General features: G+C 40.9%; 1 protein-coding gene and 1 long non-coding RNA gene across 2 annotated transcripts; one reads left to right on the forward strand and one right to left on the reverse strand.

Annotated features, from left to right (window-relative positions):
• Positions 1-14,505: 14,505 nt before the first annotated feature.
• LOC133817570 (uncharacterized) lies at positions 14,506-15,806 on the forward strand. The gene is made up of 2 exons (XR_009885587.1): positions 14,506-14,749; positions 15,413-15,806. It is a non-coding gene; the product is annotated as an uncharacterized LOC133817570 (long non-coding RNA).
• Positions 15,807-16,526: 720 nt separating this feature from the next.
• LOC133817571 (autophagy-related protein 8C-like) lies at positions 16,527-18,335 on the reverse strand. The gene is made up of 5 exons (XM_062250117.1): positions 18,167-18,335; positions 17,618-17,673; positions 17,468-17,520; positions 16,932-17,050; positions 16,527-16,837 (listed from the first exon to the last, which is right to left on the reverse strand). Exons 1-5 carry the CDS (start codon positions 18,201-18,203, stop codon positions 16,743-16,745), a joined length of 360 nt encoding a protein of 119 aa, XP_062106101.1. The 5' UTR covers positions 18,204-18,335; the 3' UTR covers positions 16,527-16,742.
• Positions 18,336-19,048: the final 713 nt, after the last annotated feature.

Below are 19,048 nucleotides of genomic sequence, written 5' to 3' on the forward strand. Positions count from 1 at the left end.
TAGATTTAGGGCATAAAATCGAAGTAAAAATTTGATTTTTAAGCTAGTTGAAAAACTGGGTTTTTCGCGCCCCTCCAGAGTTGAAAAAGTTTTCTCTGAAAAACTTTTTACTTCAACTTTTTAATCCGTTTCTCAAACTGATCGTATGAAACTTAGTGTTTTTGGTAGAATGTTGCTGGTCGTATAAAAGCTTAACTTTTATACGTGAGCAACGTTATTCCAACTCTCAACACAAGTTTTTAGACTTTAAGTTCTCATCTCCCCTTCTCTGTTCGCAGATTTTCATGCAAGATCCATGGGGAGGTGAGAGACCAATTGACGATGACCTGCTCGCTCAACTGCTCGTGGACGAATAACAGTCGTCATTACTTATTCCAGACACCCCTTTTTCTCGAATTCCACCTAACAGACCTTACTTAAACCTTTCAGACATTAGTAGAGTAAAATCCACTGCCCAGAAAAAGAAACCATCAAAACCTTCTGAAAACCAGCATGCTCCTCATGCGGGAATTCCCTCGGCCAGCAGTAGAGCTGATAGTACTCCCGAGCTAGGAATCCAAACTCAAGCCCAACTCTGAAACATCATTTGACCAGATGTCGAATGGTACGTTGCCCCTCTTAGTCGAGTAACGATTAGGATGATTGCCAATTACATCATGAATTATGGGCTTCTTGGGGTGACCCTAGTCCAACCCACCAGAGACTAATGGGCGAATCTGCCTGGAGGCGCCTTTAGTGCCTGGTCGAGGGATCACATCGAGGCAGGAGCGATCCTGCCTCTCCATCCTTTCTTTCAAGGAGTGGCCAATTATTTTGGGGTCGCTCCTTTACAAATAACCCCAAATGGGTATAGAATGCTCTCTGCACTCTATATCCTTTATAATCATAAGAAGTGGCCGGTCCCCACGCCACACGAGGTCAACTACCTGTTCGACCTAAAATCCAACCCCAACCAAGAAAACACGAGGTTCTTCCATTTCTGCCAACAGGAAATGACCCGCACTTTCCTGAGTGATACCACTTTTATATCTAACGTGGGGAAGTACCATCTAGAGTACTTTCTAACTACCGATATGGTCACCAACAACCAGGCCTTCACACAAGGTAATATCTTTGCAACCCTGGTCGTTTATTTTCCTTTGATTCTTCATGCATTCCCCTTAGAGATTTAGTGCATTTCAGGTCCATGGCTGCGACCAGTTCCCACTCTAGACATGGAAGTCCGATTAGCCCTCTTGGCCAGCATGACCGACATAGAGAAAAGCGTCAAATAGCTGGTCACAGAGGCCAATCTGAGGTTGGTCGGCCTTTTGGCACCTCACCAGGATGTAAGGGAATCTACTGTGGGGAGTGCCACTGGCACTGAAGTCCCCGAGCAACAACAAGACGTGTCATAACCTCAAATAGGGGTGACTATCAATGAACCAACTAGCGCCCCGCGACCTACTGCTGCATCGGCCCCTCTAGGGAAGGGCAAGAAGAAGGCCTTCGAGCCTATTCTTGAGTCATCAGACGAGAACGGTACTGATTTTTTGCTTTTGGATAGTCTGCCTATTCCCTATCACCTTTTTGACGGGGATGGAAACTTTAAATACGCATCTGCTTTAAATTCAGACTTCTTCAGGCCAGAGAATGAGTGTAGCACTAGTAAAGTAAATAGTGTAGCGACCAGTAATTGTAGCTCAGGTATTATACTTTTAATTTCTCTGCCCTTGTTTCCTAAACTTAGCAAGCTCCTTTTATTGTATTGCCTCACTGTTCGCTTGTTTCTTCTTTGCAGACATGCCTACCGAACGAACTTTTGACTTGTACGCCAAATCGACGAACAAGAAAAAATCTCACAAGCGCCAGTCTGAGGAAGGCTGCAGCAATCCCTCCGCGAAGAAGCCTTGAACAGAAGACCCTCCTGCGCCTACTCCCACAAAGGAGACAACTCCTCCACCAGCTCCTGCCAGAGATGCAACTCCGCCATTTCCAGTAAATCTAGATCCCCCATCTCCGGTTGGACAGACTCCTCCACCAGCTCCAGCCGACCTTAGACCTCCAGCTTCCACCATCCAGCAGCCGGCTGGTCGCCGAGAATGAGCCTTGGGAGATGACCTCACGGGCGTGGTGCTCAATTCAGCCAAAGATAGACTTTCCAGAATAAAAAAGCACCGTCGCAGGCGGGAGGCGATTCAGGAGACTGGCTCCATGGCGGTTGATCAAGTCTTCAACCGTGCACTGAACGAAGTGCTTGCTATAAGTTGCTTTCTTTATTGTACTTTATGGATTTTCTCGCCAATTCGCCCCTACTAACAGCTTTATCTCTTTATGATCGCAGGGAGTTCTTACCATGACTTCTGGCTGGCGAAGCTCGAGGACGCTGACCGTTAGGGGTGTACACAGTTTGGTTTGGTGTGGTTTAGAAGAATTTTGAAACCAAACCGCTCGTGCGGTTTTTTCAAAATGAAAAACCAAACCAAACCATTAAAATTAAAATAACCAAACCAAACCATAAATAAACGGTTTGGTGCGGTTTGGTTTGGTTTTAACCATATAACCAAATTATTAATATTTAAAACTTTTTTTATTATAAAATAATTAACTAAATGATTGTATTTAAATAATAATAGTTTTAGCTTTACTTTTAAGACCATAAAATTCTACAAGAAGCTTATTGTATTTGTTGTTGTAAGTTTAAGTATTTTGAATCATTTTATAGAAGTGAGAAAAAGAAATGTTTACTTTCTAAACAATGTGGGACTTTACATTTCTCTTTTTTTAGTTTTAGAAACTTGTGCATGTATTAAATACTACTAAAAACATATCCTAAACAATTAAAATGTTTGGCTTGGATGGTTCGGTAGACTTTATATTAACTTAAGTGTAGGGGTTCAAACTTTTGAACTATCATTTCTAAAAATTATTTTTTTAGAAAAAATCACGGTCCGGTCCGGTTTAATTGGTTTTAAAAAATTAGAAACCGTGACCAAACCATTAAAGTTAAGGGGTCCGGTTAAACCGAACCATCGAAAAATGATTTCACCGGTTATGGTTTTTGGGGGTTTAGTGCGGTGTGGTTTGGTTCCAAACCGCAATTTGCGGTTTATATGAACACCCCTACTGACTGCTTAATTCAAGAAAAAACTCAGCGATAAGCTTAGTGCTGCTGAGGCCCAATACGCTGAGCAACTCAAGGTGACTGAAGCTACTCATGCCAAGAAACTGAAGGAAGTTGAGGCGAAGCATACTGAGGCTCTCAAGGAAGCCGAGGCGAAGCACATCGAGGCGCTGCAAGTGACCGAGGCCAAACTCGCTTCTCTCGAAGATGAGTTGAAGAAGAAGGAGGCGAGCATTGCCAAGATCACTGCCTCTAAAGAGTAGTACAAGGAGACTTCGCTCATAAACTACCGAGAAGCCCACAAGCTTCAAGTTGAGCTGGAGATAAGCTGCAACAAAGTCACTGCACTAGAGGAACAAAATGCCCGCAATCTCGAAGACTATGAAGGGGCGGCATTCGAATGCTTTTACCTGTTCTGGAAAAGCAATCCCAGCGCTAATTTATCCTATCTTCCAGACCATATCAAGGAGGCGGAGCTAGCTAGGTGTGTTGCTCGCCTGGAAGAAGAAACAACTCCAAGGTCTCCAGAGATTTCTTTAGCAACCGGTATCGAGGGTGCCCGAGAAGAGGCTGGAATTACTGTCGACCAGCAGCAACAGAAATCACCACAGGACCCCCCGGCTACTTCATAATCTTATCTTTTTATTTTTGAACTATATGACCTATGGGTCATGATGTAAACACAATTTATGTTTTAACTTTTATTGTTGCACGGGCAGTTTTTCCCTTTTTATTAAACAGTTACATCCGAGCAGTCACTGCTCGCGATGTAAAAGAATTTATTTTGATATTATAATATTTTTATGTTATTATAATATCTGTTTGCATGACCGAACTTAGCACAGTACTTTGGATTGATTTAACAAAATAACAAAATTTTGAAAAATACTCTAAGTACCCTAGCATGCTTTCACTTATTTTGCTCATGTGTTTACATACCTTTCGATATTTTTTGCTTACTAGATGCCTTATATGCCCCCCAAGTGATTGAAGAGCTTTAGGTCCTTGGTCACTTGCCTTGACCAAAACCTGTTCGAACATTACTGCTCGGAGCAAAGAATTTAAAATGATAATACAGCAAAACAACACACGTAATGAGAAAATACTTGTAATTAATACAATAATTGGCAAGAATGACTGGCTGCGCACAGTCCCTTATATTTCTCGTAATAAATGGACAAAACATGTTTGTACGAGTGATCAACAAGATCTTACACTTATAAGCGATCAGTCACGTAAAATGACCAACCCTTTTTTATAACTTGTAAGAAGTAAAATTAATACAAGCCAGTTCTTTAAGAAGAATTGTTCATTGATAGTACTTGCGCAGGTGTTCTCCATTCCAATAGCGAGGAATGAGATCTCCATTTAAGCAAGCAAGTTCATAGGTGCCTGGATGGAGGACTTCTTCAATCTAGTATGGTCCTTCCCAGTTAGGTTCGAGTACTCCAGCAGCCTGGTCGCGGGTGTTAAGGAAAACTCTTCGAAGTACTAGATCTCTGACATTGAATTTCCTTTCACGCACTTTAGAATTGAAATACCAGGTGACTTTTTGCTGGTAAGCTGCTACTCGAAGTTGGGCTTGCTCACGCTTTTCATCGATCAAATCCAGGGACTCCATTAATAGCTGGCTATTAGAGCCTTGATCGTACGTTATTCTTCGATGTGACGGCGGATCTAACTCAACAGGCAACATAGCCTCATATCCATAAGCCAAGGAAAATGGAGTATGGCCAGTTGTTGTTTGATAAGAAGTTCTGTACAACCAAAGTACCTCAGGCAATTTCTCTGGCCATGCCCCCTTAGCTTCTTCAAGTCTTTTCTTTAGAGTATCCTTTAGCGTTTTATTGACTGCTTCGACTTGTCCATTTGCTTAAGGATGAGCGACTGAATAAAAGCTCTTGATAATTCCATGTCGTTCGCAAAAATCCGTGAACAGATCACTATCAAACTGTGTGTCGTTGTCTGGGACAATTTTTCTTGGCAATCCATAGCGACAAACAATGTTTTTAACCACGAAATCCAGCACTTTCTTGGTCATTATGGTTACGAGTGGCTCAACTTTGGCCCATTTAGTGAAGTAATCAACGACAACCACAGCGTACTTGACGCCGCCCTTTCGTGTAGGTAGAGATCCGATTAAATATATACCCCAGACTGTGAACGGCCACAGACTTTGCATCTGTTTTAGCTCATTAGGGGCTGCTCGTGGAATTTTGGAGAACCTCTGGCACTTGTCACACCTCCGCACAAATTCCATCAAGTCTTCATTCATTGTTGGCCAGAAGTATCCTTGCCTTAGGATCTTTTTCGATAAGCTCTGCCCCCCAGCATGGTCCCCACAAAAGCCTTCGCGTACCTCTTTCATCAATTCCTTGGCCTTCTCTTTCGAAATACATCTGCGGAGTGGCATTGAGTATCCCTTTCGGTACAAAATTCCATCGACCAGAATATACCTAGCAGCCTGCCGCTGAAGGGTCCTAGCTTTGTTTCTGTCCGCCGGTAAGACACCCTGCGTAAGGTATTCTATGTATGGTGCCGTCCATGTATCGGCCGCCTGGATCACCAAAGAGGTCTCCTCTACTTGGATGCTTGGCACAAATATCCGTTCAACTAGCACTATGTTCAGAGTATCAGCATCCTTTGCACTTGCTAATTTGGCCAAAGCATCAGCATTTGAATTCTGACCGCAAGGTACTTGCTGAAGGGTGTACTTGTTAAACTGTGCTAATAGATCCTTCGTTTTGTTTAAGTAAGCAACCATTTTTAAACCTCGGCCCTGGTATTCTCCCATGATCTGATTTACTACCAGCTGAGAGTCATTGTAAATGTTAAGTGCCTTTATGTTCATGTCCTTGGCCAATCATAACCCAGCGAGCAGTGCTTTATACTCAGCCTCGTTGTTAGAAGTAGTGAAGTCAAACCTGATTGCGCAGTGAAATCGATGCCCTTCAAGCGTTATCAAAATCACACCTACTCCTGCGTGATGTTCATTAGAGGAGTCGTCCGTGAACAACTTCCATGAGGGAGTTTGGCTTTGAGGCTCAGGTTCTTCAGGTGATTCTGGCTGCTCGCTATCTGGAAGCCTAGTGAACTCTGCGATGAAGTTAGCCAAAGCTTGCTCTTTTATCGCTGCTCGTGGCAAGTAAGAGATATCAAACTGCCCAAGTTTGACCGCCCATTTCAATAATCTGCTTGCGGCTTCTTGATTCTGCAGAACTTGCCATAGAGGCTGGTAGGTCAAAACCGTGATTGGGTGAGCCTGAAAGTAAGGCCGCAGCTTCCTGGAGGCTAAAATTAAGCAATAGGCTAACTTTTCAATAGGAGGATACCGCAGCTCCGCTCCAATTAGCCTCTTGCTTACATAATAAACAGCCTTATGTACGCCTTCTTCTTCTCTTACTAAGACAACACTAGCAGTGTATTCTGTGATCGCCAAGTAGATGAACAAAGTTTCTTCATCAACCGACTTGATAGGACCGGTGGTTGCGACATGTGCATCTTCAATGCTTGAAAAGCATGCTCGCACTCCTCTGTCCATTCGAATTTCTTGTTGCCTCTGAGTAGATTAAAGAATGGAACACATTTGTCTGTTGATTTGGAAATAAATCTACTGAGAGCAGCAATCCTTCCAGTTAAGCTTTGAACATCCTTGATCTTTGCTGGCGATTTCATATCGACCAAGGCTTTGATCTTCTCGGGGTTGGCCTCAATTCCTCGCAAGTTTACTATAAATCCCAAGAACTTCCTTGATCCTACTCTGAAGGAGCATTTGAGGGGATTCAGCTTCATCTGATATTTGTTCAAGACGTTGAAGCATTCTTGCAAATCCCCTATATGTCCGTCTGCCTTCTTCAACTTAACCAGCATGTCATTGACATATACCTCCATGTTTGTGCCAATCAGCTCCTTAACACATGTGGTTGACCAGTCGCTGGTAAGTCGCACCAGCGTTTTTCAAACCGAAGGGCATTACTTTGTAACAATAAAGCCCTGTGTCAGTCCGAAAGCTAGTGTGATCCTCATCAGGTGGGTGCATACTGATTTGATTATACCCAGAGTATGCATCCATGAATGAGAGAATCTCGTGCCCTGCAGTGGCATCGACCAGTTGGTCGATCCTAGGGAGTGGAAAACAATCTTTTGGGCAGGCTTTATTAAGGTCTGTGAAATCCATGCATGTTTGCCATTTTCCATTCAGTTTAGGAGCTAGTACGGGATTAGAGACCCATGATGGATAGAACGCTACCCTGATGAATCCATTCTCCTTCAGCTTCTCGACTTCCTCCTTTAGAGCCTTTGATCTATCTTTGTCGAGGAGCCTTCTTTTTTGTTGTACCGGTGGAAAACTTTTGTCTATGTTCAGGACATGGCTAATGACTGCAAGGTCTATTCTGACCATGTCTTTGTGCGATTAGGCAAAGACTTCCTAGTTTTCATTCAAAAATTCCACCAGTGCTTGTTTTGTTTTTGTCTCTAAGTTTTTACCGAATTTCACAGCACTGGTCGGGTTTTCTTCATCGAGTTGGACCTCTTCAAGGTCCTCGATGGGTCCTATCTCTTCATCAAAATCCCCAAAGCGAGGATCTAAATCTCTGTCCTCACATTGGGCAACGCCCTATTTGGTGACATCATCACCTGATTGGGCTTGTACATCAGCAGCCATTTGCAACTCTTTTCCAGCAACTTCCCTTGATATGCCTTTCTTTGCCTTAGTTATCAAGGCGTTGTAGCACTCCCTCGCTTCCCGCTGATTTCCCAACACGCATCCTATCCCTGCGTCGGTTAGGAATTTCATGGCCAGGTGCCATATCGAGGTAGCGGCTCGTAGGTCGATCAAAATTGGCCTCCCAATTACAGCATTATCTGCTGAAGGACAATCGACTACTATGAAAGTAGTGAGTAATTTCCTATTAGCAGGTGCAGTACCTACTGTAACTGGAAGCCTAATTGACCTAGTTGGGGCAAGCCCTTTGCCAGAAAAACCATAGATGGTTTGGTTGCATGGCTTCAAGTGTTTGACGGACAACTTCATTCTTTCCAACGAGGACTTGTATAGGATGTTGACTGAGCTTCCCGTGTCAACCAACACCCTCTTAACCATCATGTTGGTAATTTGAATGTCAATGACCAGCGGATCAGAGTGTGGGGATCGTACGTGATGGGCATCGTCCTCAAAGAAGGTTATTAATTCCTCCTCTGTTCGAGCCTTCTTTGGTGCTCGATCTTCCACACTCATCATCTTGATTTCCTAGTCATGGCGTAGGGTTCGAGCGTATCGTTCCCTTGCCTTCCCACTGTCCCCTACAAGGTGTGGCCCACCACAGATGATGAGTAACGTGCCTGCCACAGGAGCTGGCTGTAAAAGCGGCGAGCGTTGGCGTGCAGGCGCCTACTCGTTGCCACCTTCAGCCTCTCGTTGAGACCCTCCTGCGGCTCGCACATATCTCCTTAGATGTCCTTGCCTGATCAGGAACTCAATTTCGTCCTTCAACTGGTTACACTCATTAGTGTCATGTCTGTAGTCGTTATGAAAATGACATAATTTTGTGGTATCTCTCTTGGAGATATCCTTCCTTATAGGTGTGGGTCGCTTATAAGGAACACTAGAGTTGGTCACATGATAGACCTCTGCTTGACTTTTGACAAGGCCGTGTAGTTGGTGAATCTCGACTCGTATCTGTTGCTTTTGGGGCATTTATTCTCAGAGGCTGCCGGCTCATTGTTCGCCCGTTTTCCACCATTTCTGCCATTTCCGTTCCGGTTGCCCTTGTCATTGCCATTGGGTTTCTCCGACCCGTTGGCGGCCTTGGCGGGTTCTTCCTTTGGCCCCTTGTTCTTCGTTGGCGATTTCCCCTCATTGGCTATCTTGTCCTCGAGATTTATATATCGATTTGCTCGATCCAAAAACTCCTGGGTACTTCTTACCCCATTCTTTCTTAGGCTACTCCAGAGGGGAGAATGGCATCTAACCCCAGTGGTTAGGGCCATAATTTTTCCCTCGCCCCCCACTGTCTTGGCTCCAGCTACTGCTCGAATGAAGTGCTGGACATACTCCTTCAAGGGCTCTCCCTCCTTCTGGCGTATCTCGACTAGCTGGTTGGCCTCAGTGGGGTGTACGCAACCCACGTAGAACTGCCCGTAAAATTCCTTCACAAACATTTTCCAGGATACTATACTAGCAAGAGGGAACTTAAAGAACCACTCCTGGGTGGTGTCAGACAGTGTTGCGGGGAAGATCCTGCAGCGGGCATCATCTGACACTTTCTGTATGTCCATTTGTATCTCAAATTTCTTTACATGAGATACTGGGTCTCCGTACCCATCAAATTTTGGCAGTGTTGGCATTTTAAATTTACTGGGGATTTCCGCCACAACAATCCTTTGCACAAACGGAGTGCCCCTCCTCCGATCGTACTCTATGTGGGATGTTCGACCCCCGACCAGCTGTTGTACTGCCTGGTTCAGAACATCAATCTGAGCCTGAACTGCTTCTAGGATCGCTGGGGCGACCGGTGGCGGAGGAATGTACTCATCATGTCTCTCGCGACGGTCGTTGAGCACGTCCCTCAAATCTTCATCCCTGCGCCTTTGCTCGCTAACTCCTAGCCGATCAAAGACGTTGTTTTTTCTGGGTTACCCCCCAGCGCTATGGCTTATTGGCCTATCTTCTCTAGGTGGGGGGATTCTGCCTCCACCTCTTTCCTCATTCCTCCGACCGATATTCCCTCTGCCAGAATCGACTTCATTATAGTCGTGGCCTTCTCTAAATTGTGGTCGACTACGGCGTGATCGGCTGTTCACGTTATTTCCTCCTCGAGCTGGCATCTCCCGAGCATCAGGAGGAGGCCTGCGCTGGTCGTTGGGTCCCCGTGCATTGTTATGCCGTGGGGGGCCTCTGACCACAGAGCCTGACTCGTTGTTCCTTCTGTTAGCAGAAGGACGTTGCCCCCTGCTCGGTGGATTCAACTCTTCATCCCCTGGGCGTCTAGGGCTGCGGGAGGTTGCTCGACCCTATTCTGCCTCTGGCGCTGGGGATTGCCTCGACCAGCTTGAGATGGAGGCTACTGCTCAGGATCCCGAATTGGGACATCATCCTAAGCCACAGGTGGCTGCTCCGGCCTTTGGGTGCTTACTGGCTGGAGCGGAGGACTTGGATTGGGAGCCCACTGTGGTGGCGCACTCGGTGGCTGATCTGGCTGAGAGGCTGGCATAGCCTGTCCTCGAGCCAATTGAATGGCTGCTTCAAGAGCGGCCATGACATCTCTTTGCCGACGGTTCATGTCCGCCTGCCGCTCACTCAGCTCCTGGTGCTGACGTTCAATTTCTCTCTACTGCAGCGCCATTATATCCGCTGCGTTCTCCTAATTGGCCCTCAGATTGGCCAACTCATCCTACAACACCCCCAGTGTTTCCGTATCCAACTCCTCATCTTCAAACTCTAAATGTGGTTCATTCTCCGCCACATTTGGAGGAGGAGGTTGAGATGGTGCAACGCCAGCGACCAGTCCAGCTTTCTTAGATGTCTTTGCCATTCGATTTTCTTACAACTTCTTGATTAAATCTCTCAATGAAAGCACCAGAATGTTGACCCTCGATTTGGCCAACAACACAGAGTCAGAAATACGACAAGAAATGAGATGATAATCAAGAATGGAATCCAATGGTAAAGAAATGACACATATGATTTATAGTGGTTCGGCCCCAATGAATGGTAATGACCTACATCCACTTAGTGCTATTATTGATATTGAATCTAAATGGCGTGATCAAAGAACTAGGGTTCTTGAGTTTCACAAGCCTTAGGAGAAAATACAACTTTTAGAGGATAATCGTACTATACGCTCTTTCCCTCAGTATTCAAAAAAAAGGTTCAAAAGTCAAAAGTCCCCTCCTTGAGCTCTCTCATGCATATTTATAGGCTCAAGAGGGGGGGTTACATGGGCCAATGGGCCTTAACTCTCCTTAATATCCGTGTATCAATGCAATAAAGAGGAAATAATCAACGTAGTTATTATAAGATTACAATCTTTTAAGGAAATAAACCGAAGCATACGACCAATCTGGTCGCATCTAATCGTGAGGTTTGATAAAGCATCAGGGAGCTGGTCGATAAGCGAACAACACCTCTTCAATTCGACTCTGCCACGTGTGAGAAATTATTGTCACGTCATCAGCACCCGTTTTTGGGTAAACAGTATATGCTGTGATTGATACCACGTGTGAGTGATGATATAATTGTGATGCACGACCCGAGACAGTCCTAAGGAGCCGTTTAGCTAGAAAGTCACAACGGGGTCAAATACTCGACTCGGGAGGAGCTTAGGGGTATTTTGGGAATATCATAATGTGTTCGGGAATTATTGAGTAATGGTTAGTAGCTTATTAATAATTTGGTATGTCGGGATTAACGGGGATTTTTAGGTATACTCGAGGATTTAGCGGGATGTGTTAAAAGACCAAATTTCCCTTGGTGTCATAGAAGGACTTAGGTTAACTTAAGGGGCAACTAAGTCATTTTTGGCATTTGGATATACTCAGTTGAGGGCTGGGGAAATACTAGAACACTTAGACAAAGCAGGGGAACCAAATTCTCTCTCTCCCATTCGATGCTCTCCCTCTCCCTCTCTATGGTGGTTGGTTTTGTAGGATTTCAGGCCAGGATTCAAGGCTAGGATTTGGGAGACTGAGCTAGGTTCAAAGGTAAGTTCTAATTCAGTTTCTGGATTGAATTATGTTGAGATATGTTATGGGTGTGAGCTAAATTGTGTTTATTTTGTGGATCATTGGAGTGAAGACTTGGCAAGGTTTAGCTGGGGATTAGAGGATTTGGGCTTGGAGTTGAATTTGAAAGAGGCTCAAGACGAACTTCTACTCAAGGTAAGGGTTCCATGCATCTTTGAAGTTATTAGCTAGTGTGGTTTAAGTTTTGTAAAGTTTTAAACCACTTTGTGATTCTTAGTTTGGAGGAGTGTTTGGGTGTGTTTCTGGTGTTCATAAGTTGTTGTACTGTTTATATGAAGTTCTAGGTCGAATTGGGGACTTGGGTGTGCTTGGGTATTGATTTGGAAGAGTTTTGGCTCGGGAAAAATATTGGGAAAAACCCAGTTTTCTGGGTTCGCATATGAGCGTCGCGACCTTGTTCTTCCATGCCGCGACGGTAGGTTGAATCAGGAGGAGGGAACCACTTTGGGTGTCGCGGCCCCTATAGGGCTGTGCCGCGACGCTAGGCTAATTTCAAGAAAGGGGAATTGAGTTTTTAGGGTTTTGGCTCAGAGGGCTCGGGGGATGCTTTCTCTACCTTGTGTAGGGAAACGGGAGGTCCCAAGAGCACGGGATTGGTTCCGGGAGATGATTATGCATTGGTTAGTAATGAGAGTGTTATGTATGTGTTGTGACTAGGTTTTCGGTGAGGCTCGGGTTAGAGGACTGTGCTCGGGATTTTGGTGCTCAAGAAGCTCGAGACACAGGTGAGAGAACTGCACCCGATTGTGAATTTATAATGGGACTAAGGGATCCCTATTCTTGTATGCACTATGAGGGTTGGTATTATGTCATGTGAATATTAAACCAATGGTCTAAGAGTGCCGGAGTTTACATTGGCGCACAAGGTGCGGCTCAGCCACTGGTAGCTGAGGACAGCTTAATATTCACTAAGCTCGGTTTAAGCGAACCGAAGTTAATGGGGTAAACATAGGGTGCGACCTAAGGGCGTCGACCCTGATTATTGTGTTATCTGATTATCATTGTTAACTGTTGAATATGACGTGCTGAATAGCTGAGTATTAGCTTCTGGATTCTTGGTTATGTCTATGAGTTATGTGATAAATGTATGAACATGCTTAAAGAGTTATTTAATTGTTACCATTGTTTGTGGTATGATGTTATGTTTTCTTGCTGGGCCTTGGCTCACGGGTGCTATGTGGTGCAGTTAAAGGCAAGGGTAAGCTTGATTAGCCCTGAGTTGGAGAGCTCTGAAGGCAGAATGTACATAACTAGCTGCTCGGCCGCCACAGTTGAGGGAGGGACAGGAACAGGAGGACCATAAATGTTTGTTTTGCCCTTAGAGTGGCTAGTGATTGTTTATACCTTGAAATTTTGTAAACTGACTTTCAAACGTTGTTTCTTTTGGGATCCCTTGTACAAAACGTTTAATTATATGAAATTTATCTTTTATGACCAAAACCTTTTTAACCCTAGTTCATTAATGTTTTAGTGACACGTTTTCAACTAAAAGACTTGATTAGCAAGTCCTGCACCTTTATAAATACACAGTGTAACAGTCTTGGCTACCCAGGGCATTACAGGTACTCTATGGTGCATGTAAGGGCAAATGAAAGATTGACCAACCATGAATACGAAGAACGTGGAGCGACGGGTACTTGTTCGGCCTACCTGGCTGCTTAGGTCGACTATATTTATATTTTTGAGTTGTAATACATTTTCTAAACAGTATTTTGGAATCTCAACTGGATAACTTTTTATGATTTCGATGAATGTCCTAAATCTTTACAACTAATGTTGTTAAACGAGTTTTATTTCAATTCAGTTACACTTTTACTTTAAAACCTCGATTAGCGAGCTAATGACATATTTATAACTCACATAGAAACGGTTCTAAGGAAGTAAGGTGTTACAAAAATCTTGGGGAAAACTAGTAATCTTGAAAGCTAGAGAGAGAGTTCTTTTAAAGAAAGAGAGAAGTGAGTGATCAAGTCACTAATTTCCCCAAATGAACCTTTTAAATAGTATATGAACCTTACTTGACTTAATCAATGAAATTAGAGCATTTTATTTTTATTTTTGGAGCCAAAAATACTGAAGAAGTGAAATTAAACAAAAAAAAATGTGTACTCCAAAAACATAAACCACAGTTATAATTTAAAAAGTGAAAATAAAATAATCAGTCAATGCTTACATGTTAATTTGTGTATTATGTGTTTCCACACACAAAAAAAAAATAAAACTAAAAAAATTATAAACATATATTGTTTCAATAATTAGTTTAAAAAATATGTAAATGGAAAGCATGGTTATTCACTTACTTCGAGGTAATTGTGCTTCCGAGGTAAGCACAATTCACTCACCATCCGGCCCAGTTCTCTTTTTATGTGTTAATCTCACAAATATCACTTAATTTTCCTTATCAACAAATCTGTGCAAGTTTTATACACAGTTTGCAAATCAACAACAATATTGTGATACACTGATACTGATAAACCAGAGAAAATATAAATATGGTAGAAATCTTCTGAAAAAGTGTTATGAATCAACTTTAAAAAAAAAAGTAGTAGTAAAAGTACGAATAAGTTTTTATAAAAATAGGTGTGAATAGATAAGCCCAATCAGCCCAACTTGCATCTATTAAGCCGAATAAAGTAAAGATAGTCAACGACCCATCGTGTAAGACACATTAAATATATATATAGTGACGTATTTTGTATTTAGACCTTAAATAAATAAATCCCGAAAATCAGCGACTTAAATAGTCCTTCTCCAATTCTAACTCTAATCTCAGCTTTAAAAACCTTCTTCTACCCTCAGAAGCCGCCATTCTCACACAAGGCAAAGCAAAACAAAGCAGAGGGCCCTATTCTCTCTCTCAATTTCATTCTCGTGCTCGAATCTTTCACATCAAACTCAAAGGTACACACTCTCTCTCTCTCTCTTCTTCTCTGCTTGTTACACGTGCCTGTTTTTATCTTTCATGTTTGGCCCGGTGGGTCTTCCCTTTTCTCAATTTTCATATTATTAATTTCAAATTGTTTTCTTCTATAAATTGGATCATCCCATGAAATCAATCAATTTTTGAAATCATCCGGGTTTGAGCGAATTAGTTTAATTCCCCGTGTGACTAGTTTGACCGTATATAAGATTTTGAAGCAATACTTTTAGGTTTAAAGGTTCTAAAGGGGCTGTAATATATTTTTCTTCCATCTATGATTTTTTAATACAAATACGACAGCTTTTTTTTTTTTTAATCTGGGTTGGGTTGTCATGGACCTGCTTGAAGAAATTCGTATGAATTAATTCTGTTTTTGCCTATGAATTTCAGAAATCTGACAAATCTAAATACGCTTCGAAATTTCAGTACAAACAATGTTATCATATGTTTTCCTTTGAATAAATAGTAGAGTAAATTTGAAATTGTTTTAAGTATAGGTTTAGTGCATAACCATCATGTATTTTACTAATTGATCTGAAACTTCTCAGTTATGTTTTAAGTTACCGTAAGAGGACAAGCATAGAAAACGTTGCTCATGAAACTTTGTTATTAAAGTAATGTTTTTCCTGGTTTTTGAATTTTAGAGTGAACTAACACCATGGAAAGCAAACCACCAAGTTGGGCTGATCAATGGGGTGGGGGGAGCTACGGTGTCGAAGGGGACGGCGGTGAAAAGGCAGGGTCGAAGAAAGGCAGTGGGAAGAAGATGACAGAGGTCAAAGCAGTGGCCTCGGCAGGACTCGGCAAGGCTAAGGTTGCAGCGGTCTTCGGTGCCCAAAAAGTGAAGAGTGGAACCTCTCTTGGTATCAAATGGGTTAAAAATCAGTATCAGAAAAGAACCTCTAAGTAACTTGTTGGAAAAGAACAAGTAAAGAATGCGTGTAGATTTTTCAGTCTATCAATTTAGTTTTTCGTTTCCTTTGGATTTTGTGAGATTTACAAATTTTATTTAAATAATTCAATTTATTATTCTGTAAATCGATCTCTTGAACGAGTATATCAATTCTCTTATGTCAATTGCTATTGAAAAATCAAATTATTAACTCATATAGTTAAGTTTTTTTTTTTTTTGGCTCTCAACTATTTAGAAATATAGTTTATAGATAATTACAAAAGAAATGTTTTTTTTTTTAAATTATTAATAGCTAATTATATAATTACTGATTTTTTTCAAAAGGAGCTTGATAAATATTTTAAAATATACATGAAAAGATAGAATTCAAACGGTAAAGAGAAGAGAAAATATGAAGTAATGATGAAGAGTTATTATGATACATTTAAGTAAAATTGAATCTAATTTGAAAAGATTGCACATCACATTCCCAAATATTAGGGTGAATATTTGGGTGCATATGAGTACACATTACTCAATGTGTATTGATGAAAACAAACGATTGGATTGTATCTCTTTGCAATGAGTAATTTTGAGTATTCCAAAACACTATTTGACAATATTTGAAGTAATGATGATATGTAAAATTTATTAAAATGATTGCACACTTAGGAGTAATAATCGTAATTATTGTGATATGCAAAATTCCCATTTTTTTCATACAGGTCCCACATTATTATATGTAAATTGTAAACTTTGAATATTACGAAAGGATGAGGTTTTCATAAACAGGTCGATAAAAGCCGGATAAGTTTTGAGTGGTATAAGAAAAATCTGTGAATTCAAAGCAAAGATGAAATGAAACATTCAAGGAAATTCAGCAAGAAGCTGAAAAGTTTAGTATATATACTAAATGCGTTACCCATATAATAGAAGTTCCCAAATTATTGAAATAAACATAAGTGGTTTAAAACTAAAAACATCAAATGGACCAGGAGAATTTACAAACACCACGCTCTTTTTTCTCTCTTCTTTAGCCAGTTATATTCACAAAGAAGGTGTGGCTCTCACCATGTTTCACTTCACAGTAGCCCGAATGTGTTCTCACCACTGTAACTCATATAAAGAAAACCATCTTCATCCTTATTTTCTTCATAAATTGAAGACATCATAGCCGCTGCAACCAAACGACCCCAGAGTTTAAAATCATGACCAAATCATAAGAAGATAACAATTCACACAATTTGCAACTAAACAAAGCATTATCTCACCAGTAGGTGGCAAAATGTTCTTAACGAAAATGAAAATGGCTTTCTCAGGACTGAGCTTGATCCTTTTTCGGACCACATACACAAACTGGCCAACGGTCAGATCAGCAGGGACCAAATACCTACAGTAAATCCAACACAAAGATTTCACCATCTACTTATCAGATTACTCACACACAGAAGAATTCATATGGTGAAAACATAGAAGAGAAGGCTGAAACTGTAACAGTTGTTGTAAAAACCTCCACTGGCCACTCAATTTTAGGACAGAATTCACAAATGCATAGCCATGACTGAGTTCAAAAGTCATTTAAGGAAAACACACACAAGTAAAATCTCCTCATGGCAAACAACTCCCAATACTCAAATTACATAACAACCAAAAACTATACCCAATTATTCTGCATAAGAGAGTACATAATCAATATTGTTTCCAACAAGTAAAAGTAAGCAAGGAAGAACCAAACAAAAGATTCAACCAACATTTGGATTACAACATTGCTCAAAAAACATTAAAAAAAACATAAACCTTTTCTTACTTTTTCTTATCAATTTCAGGCACATCACTCTTTTCAGCCCTTTCTACAATTACCTGCACAATCAAGGCAAGAAATTACACAAATTACACAGAGGATCAAAATTATTAGCGGTCTTAATTAACAGACACAGAGATAAAAGAAAAAACGTACTGGTATTCTGTCTGGATACTTCTCTCTGATCCGAGCAGCTTCAGCTTGCCTCCTTTCTGGTTTAAAAGAAAGAACAAACTTTAAACCTCAACATAGATTCTATGCACTGATGTAAACAGGTCAAGAGATATGACAGGAGTCTATTTAATGCTTAAAGAAGATAATAATCAAAATTGAAACCATTACATATCGCACATGTTGCAGATATATTCACAATTTTCTACCTCACAAGCATTCTATTACACAAAATTTAAGCTTTTCAATAACAATTTTGTTTAGGTCGCATATTTCAAAAAACATACGCAAACCTAGCCCTAAGCAGCCATACAGATAATACAATTATAAGAACAACAAACACAAGAAAAAGACCCAAATGAGAATATAGGTAAAGATGCCTATTTCACGCCATCAAAAGCATCTATAGCCACAAATCAAACCTAAAGAACAGCCGAATAAGGCTCATCATCTGGATCAAACCGGATCTTAAATACTAAAATTGAAAAGTAAATCACAATTCAAAATTCAATATGAGGAAGAGAGAGAACGAACCAAGAGGATGCTCCATCTTAAAGGAACTTTTGGCCATGGCAATGCTTCTGCAACCAAAGAAGAAAACGAAAAATAAAAGGAGGAAAGAATCAGGGTTTTGGTTTGGGTATCATCAATGCTTCGATGTTATATTAAAGAATATCGAAATTACGATAAAAAGATAAAGTAAAATAAATATGGCTTTAAAAATTAAAAGGGCAAAAAGGAAAAACCGCCAGAGAAAGAGGATGATAAGATCCCGAAAAGAGGGCCCTATAATTCGACAAAAAAATTGAAATCAAAACTACCCTATTCGAAAAGAAATCCTTAATTCTCATTTTCAATTTCTTCTTTATTTAATTAATTTTTAATTTGTGAGTAAATTAATTTTTAATTTGTGAGTAAATATCGGCATTATTTTAAAAATATATATTTTTAATGTATTTATAGAAACTTTTTTAGTGTATCCGGAAGTGTAAATAAATTATTATAAAAATAGTCTTTACCTCTTTTGAGCTTATTCCAAACCTTCTATTTGGTCATTGTAAATATTTTTTTTCTCTTTTGAGAGTCCGCTTGCGAACTCCCAAACCCAATGCTATCAAGCACTCTCTTTCTCGCACAAAGGTTCGGCTTGTCAAAGTTAAAGCATTGTCAGGGAAGAGAATAATATTTCCTTATAATTGCATCAAATTTCTCACACTCATTCACACATTAAAAATGTATCACAAGAGTCAATCATTTATAACGAGAAAATCAATTATAATTAATTAGATACACTTTTTTTTGTTAACCATTTATAAATTTAGGAAGTTACTCATTCTTTTGGTTTCTCTTTTCTGTTCATTGTATTGTGTATAAATGTACATTTATCAATGAAAATGTGCCACATTCACATCTTCA

The sequence above is a fragment of the Humulus lupulus genome, chromosome 2 (genome assembly GCF_963169125.1).
Source record: "Humulus lupulus chromosome 2, drHumLupu1.1, whole genome shotgun sequence".
NCBI classification, from domain to species: domain Eukaryota; kingdom Viridiplantae; phylum Streptophyta; class Magnoliopsida; order Rosales; family Cannabaceae; genus Humulus; species Humulus lupulus.

What these genes read in the sequence shown, in the direction of transcription:
- LOC133817571 (XM_062250117.1), bottom strand. Translation starts at nt 18,203, where the DNA reads ATGGCCAAAAGTTCCTTTAAGATGGAGCATCCTCTTG. An exon ending in AGTATCCAGACAGAATACCA is followed by an intron (nt 17,521 to 17,617) that starts GTACGTTTTTTC and finishes TTGATTGTGCAG; the next exon opens with GTAATTGTAGAAAGGGCTGA. An exon ending in GAACATTTTGCCACCTACTG is followed by an intron (nt 16,838 to 16,931) that starts GTGAGATAATGC and finishes GTTTGGTTGCAG; the next exon opens with CGGCTATGATGTCTTCAATT.